Below are 5943 nucleotides of genomic sequence, written 5' to 3'. Positions count from 1 at the left end.
TGATCCCATTTCTTTTCTAGATTAAATACATTAATCTTGTATTTTATATCAGATTTATTCAGTTCAGAGTAGAGTATATGATCCCATTTCTTTTCTAGATTAAATACATTAATTTTGTGTTTTATATCAGATTTATTCACTTTAAGCTTGAGTAAATGATCCTGTTTTTTTTTCCACATTAAATATATTAATTTTGTGTTTTTGTATCAGCTTTATTCAGGTTAAAATAGAGTACGTGATCCTGTTTCTTTTCCAGATTGATTCCAAGATCACACTTGGTTTGGCTGGTGTTGTAATAGTGCTGCTTTCTGTAGTAGCCTCATTAGGAATTTTCTGTTTCGCTGGAGTGCCGGCTACACTGATTATTATCGAAGTGATACCATTCCTAGTTCTTGCTGTTGGAGTTGATAACATCTTTATTTTAGTACAGGCTTATCAGGTGAGATTTGTCTTGAACATAAACTCAACTAACAGTCACCCACCCTGTAAATCACACTACCAAATGCTCCTCAATTAATTGTAAAGTTTAGAACATTTGTGTTGTTATTCACAATAGCTTTTATTTTGCTTATAATTATGTTAAATGTTGATACTACTTGCAATGTAGGCAACCATTAGTCACCACTCCTTTAAATTAAAATACTATAACTTATAGTTAACTTTGTAATTCACATTTTATTTTCTGTTTTCACAAAATAATTCTTTCAAATGAAAATTTCTAACACTTTGACAACAATAATAGAATGTGCTGAGGCTTTGGGTAGGTCACTTTGAAAATTGTCAATATTAGGGAGTATCCAACAAACTTGTCATGTTTTGTCTATACACCACAGAGTGAGATGATCCCCTTAAACACCCTCGCTTATTTTTTCTAACCTATTTAAGACTATTTTGTTCTCCTGTTATATATTGTATAGTTCTGTCTATTGAACTGCTAGGCCAAAAAGAGTTCAGTCAGCCCACTGACCTCAATACAGAAGTATAAAATACCAAGATATATGTGTAGATATCTATATGTCCAGTATAAATAATACATATACGTCACTTATTATAAAATATTTTATATATATATATATTAATATAAATGAATTCTGGAGCAACATAAAACATACTCAGATATAATTAATTTTTAAAAATGTTCCTTTATTTTGGTTAATTTTACATTAGAGTTAGTGACTGTCACATAAGACCTAAATGTTTCTGATGGTTGCCAAAGTTATAAGTAATTATTTGTTTTTACAACAAATCAGTTGCTTTTGATAGGAGAATTTTAGTTATTATTTTCATGTCTACAATATTTAAAAAAATTACAGAAGAGCTTCATTCACCATTGTCTTCAGGGTGACAGTAAGATCATTAACTCCATACAGGGTGACAGTAAGATCATTAACTCCATACAGGGTGATAATTAACTCCATACAGGATGACAGTAAAATCATTAACTCCATCCAGGGTGGCAGTAAAATCATTAACTCTGTACAGGATGACAGTAAAATCATTAACTCCATACAGGATGACAGTAAAATCATTAACTCTGTCCAGGGTGACAGTAAAATAATTAACTCCATCCAGGGTGACAGTAAAATAATTAACTCCATCCAGTGTGACAGTAAGATCATTAACTCCGTCCAACGTGACAGTAAAATCGTTAACTCCGTCCAGGGTGACAGTAAAATCATTAACTCCGTCCAGGGTGACAGTAAAATCATTAACTCTGTCCAGGGTGACAGTAAAATAATTAACTCCATCCAGGGTGACAGTAAAATAATTAACTCCATACAGGGTAACAGTAGAATCATTAACTCCGTACATGTAAAAAATTCCTTCAGCCTTTCTTTCCTGTCAGCATATGGTTGTTTCATGGCTGTTGTTATAAAGTGTGAGAGTCTTGAAATACAGGTTCTATCCCCTAGAGTTTGGTAGAATATTTCTCTTAAATAACTTAATTTCATGCCTTACTTTTTTTAGCTGATACAATGATTTGTAGTTCTTTAGACATCATTTTTCAAATTTATTTCTAAATCATTAAACTTAAAAATGTACTTTAGTGCAATGAAACCAAATGGAGTTTTAAGGTCAGAAATATGTCCGTACCAGCTACTTTTTCTTTGAGTATTTTCTTGCTTACTATCATCTGACAGAATTGTTGTTTTGAATAAGCTATTGTTTCGAGTGGGTGAATATTTTTTGTTTTAATAGTCCACCACCTTAGATAGTTGTAAACAAATTTATTAGATGCTGAGTGATCTATTATCTCCACAGAAATGTTTATATTTATTTAGAATTTTGATAAGAAAGAGATTCTTGAATAATTTCTAATTTTCTCTGCTTCAGAGGGATGAGAGAAGTCACGAGGAAAGTCTGGAAGAACAAATCGGCAGAGTTGTAGGAGAGAGGGCACCAAGCATGCTGTTGTCCAGTTTATCTATGTCAAGCTGTTTTTTTATAGGTTACTTTTTCTCTACTAGAGTTTCACCTTCACCAGATGTTGCTTCGTTTTTGTTAATTTCTTTTTTGATGATTTTAGTTCCTAAAAAACTTAAAGTCAAGTTACATTTTTCCTTATAAGTACAAAAAATATAAACATCATTCTGATTTTTTAAATTCATTACATATTGTACCTTTCTATAAGCTATTTTATTTAACATAAGGTTTATCAGAATATAGACTCTGTGATCTTACATATCAAATTATCACCAGCTGTTAACCTAATATAGCAAATAAGAATCAGAAAAATTACAAAAAAATGTAGTTTTAAAAAAATCCATTAGTATGGCTTTTAATATCTTACTCAAAATTCCATGGCACACTTGAGCCATAGCAGTCAGTTTGAAAAGCTCAGAATCTAGTTATTTCATGTGTGTGTGTTGGAAGGCTACTTGTAGGTTTACCACAAGCTTAAAGTACACCAATAAGATTGTCATATTGTTTGTCTAGACAGTCATTTAAATAACAAATGATTAAACTATCGTCAGAAAAACACTAGATAAACTATATCATTGGCTTTTATAACTTGCACACTTACTGCTCCTAATATTAATTTACTATTTTAAAAGCAACTCAGTAGACATTTTGATTGAAATCATTTCTAGTTATTTTACTCTTCAGAGTGACTAAGCCAGACTTTAAGTCTTTTATTGTTCCATTTTTTCTTTTAAACTGAGGCATCACTTTAGTAACGCTTTTCAGATATTTAGATGTGGTTTCAGGGTTTTGAACAAAACCAGTTATTTACACGTCAAACTTCATGTAAATATAACTCAGAACTCTTACTTGTTCTTTCCAAGCTCCTCAAGTTTAAGTACCAGTGAGCCCACAACAAGGTTACACCAGTAAATTCATCACAAGCTGAGTACTAAAAGATATATCAGATACTAAGTACCAGTGGGCCCACAAGAAGCTTAACACCAATAAGTCCACCACAAGTCAAATACTAATAGATATATCAGATACTAAATACCAATGTGCCCACAACAAACCCGATACAAACTCACCCCAGTCCCAGTGCTAGTTGGTGTATCACACGTTAAGTACCATTATATCTAACATATATCTGTAGTCAGTAGATTCTTCCAACTCAGACCATATACATAATGTCCATAGATTATATATTTGTAATTCAAAGTTCTATATTTGCACGAATATTTGATATTTCAAAAACAAAAACCCAGAACTAAAGAAAAGTTATTAAAAGTTAATTGAAGGAGCAGTCGTATGCTTGAAAAATACACATCAATATTTCTTAAAAACATTCGTAACTACTGTGCAAGAGGAGAACATTTTAAATGGACTTATCTTTAAATATTGGTCATGTAAATTTTCTTAACAAAATCAAATGGCTGCCAAAGAAAATAAGTAAGTGGTTAAGATTGAAGGTTCACATTAAGGTATTATACTATCTTTAATTACAAATTTTGTTTCATGGTTCCCATTTGGATCTCGTGAAAAGCATTGAAATAGATGAGACATTAAAATTTTATAGTGATTGTGAATGATATTTATTTGTAAATATATCAACTAATATCATTATTAAAATTTCTGTTTAAGAGATAAACTTGTTAATGTATACGTTTTGTACTGAACTACAGTTAAAATTAAACGTTTCGTTTTCCTTAGGAGCCTTAACGGACATGCCAGCTGTAAAAATCTTTGCCCTTTATGCTGGATTAGCACTTCTTATTAACTTCATGTTGCAGATGACATGCTTTTTAGCCCTTTTTGTACTAGATACCAAAAGACAAGAGGTTAGTGTAGTAAATGTTAGAACATAGAAAACATTTAAGTTTGTGAAATACAGCTTTATATATATAAATATGTTTTAATCTAATTTTATTATTTCATATTTACTACTGATTTGCATGTGCTAAGCCTATTTTGTTACATTTGTCATTAATATAGTGCATGCTAAGCCTGTCTTGTTATATTTACTATTGATAAACCACACTAATTCTACTTTGGTTTATATACTACTGATACAGTACCATATTATATTATTACTAAGCCTATTTTGTTCCATTTACTATTGATATAGTACATAGTAATTCTATCTTATCACAAATATCACTGATGTAGTTCACATTAATTTTCTTTTTGTACATGTATGTACTCTAGGTAAAGTACATTCTATGTCAATCACATTGCATATAGTCAGCTTAATAATTATTTGTAATATTTACTGTTGACATGGCACACTTATGTCATTATCAACTGTGTTGATAGTATTACAGATTTGTTTTCTCTTCACCAAAGGTTAAATCAAAAACATAATATGTGACTTTTTTTTTAAAGGCCTAATATTTGCTTTGCTGCACTCTCTGTTGTGAATCACAGTTTTGCTCATTCTAGACTCATCAGTGCAGCTTAGGTTAGCAAACCAGTTAGACCTCTTATAATGGTGATGTGTATATAATATTTTAAAACTCCATAAATATTTTCTGTATTTATTATCTAGGTTGATTTGTATTTCTGTTATTTTTGTATTTGTTCCCAGGAAAACAGATTGGACCTATGTTGGTGTTGGAAACTTTCTAAAGTTAAAAACAGATCTACAAATAGCCTTCTACACAAATGTTTTAAATCTTTTTATGCACCTATACTGATGAAACCTCTTGTTCGTGCTGTTGTGGTAAGAGTTTTTTAACTAGCTAAAAGTACTTGCATTGACTTTTATTTATTATTTTTATTTTAAAAATTATTTTAATTTACAATGTACCTTTGTTTAATTGTTCAATACTTTGTTTTTTTAATTGAATGGAGTGTTAATCGTAGTTTTTTATCAATAAAAAACATTTATAATTGGTTTCAAGTTTACACATTTAACATATAGTGTGTAAATTTTGTATATCATGTGTGAATATTATACCGGATTAATAATGTTATGGTTTATTATTTCCCAGTTATTGATATTTACTGTTTGGACATGCTCTTCTCTTGCCGTTATCAACAAAATTGATATAGGCTTTGATCAGGAGCTTTCAATGCCACAGGTTTGTAGTACTTTCATATGTAATATAATGAACAGTGTTGTGTACTTGTACTCATATTATTTAGGAAGAATATGATTGAAATGGTATAAAAAATCCTTTTGTGATGTTTTCCAATAATTATCCAGTATGAGATACTGCCATTCACTCATAATGAAATAATTGAAATATTTTCTTATTGTTGACTTTGTTATTAAAGATATTTAGCTGACAAGTTTATTACTGTTGTTATAGAGTCAGTATTATATATTGATTTTCTAGTAGGTATACCATATTTGTTGTAGTAAGTTTACTGATTTTCTAGTAGGTATACTATATTTGTTGTAGCAAGTTTATTGATTTTCTAAGTAAGTATACTATATTTGTTGTAGTAAGTTTACTGATTTTCTAGTAGGTATACCATATTTGTTGTAGTAAGTTTACTGATTTTCTAGTAGGTATACTATATTTGTTGTAGCAA

General features: G+C 30.0%; 1 protein-coding gene across 1 annotated transcript in view; it reads left to right on the top strand.

The window, feature by feature from the left end:
• The window catches only part of LOC106476349 (Niemann-Pick C1 protein-like), a gene marked incomplete at both ends in the record, with an annotated part of 17908 nt that overhangs the window by 3284 nt on the left and 8681 nt on the right, over positions 1–5943 (top strand). The window contains 5 exons of the mRNA XM_013937007.1: positions 257–439; positions 2335–2449; positions 4117–4244; positions 4991–5125; positions 5397–5486. Of these exons, the coding sequence (XP_013792461.1) occupies positions 257–439; positions 2335–2449; positions 4117–4244; positions 4991–5125; positions 5397–5486 (651 nt within the window). The remainder of the gene's footprint in view (positions 1–256; positions 440–2334; positions 2450–4116; positions 4245–4990; positions 5126–5396; positions 5487–5943) is intronic.

Source organism: Limulus polyphemus, unplaced genomic scaffold (genome assembly GCF_000517525.1).
Source record: "Limulus polyphemus unplaced genomic scaffold, Limulus_polyphemus-2.1.2 Scaffold10355, whole genome shotgun sequence".
Lineage (NCBI taxonomy): Eukaryota > Metazoa > Arthropoda > Merostomata > Xiphosura > Limulidae > Limulus > Limulus polyphemus.
This window is presented reverse-complemented; position numbering and strand designations above follow the sequence as displayed.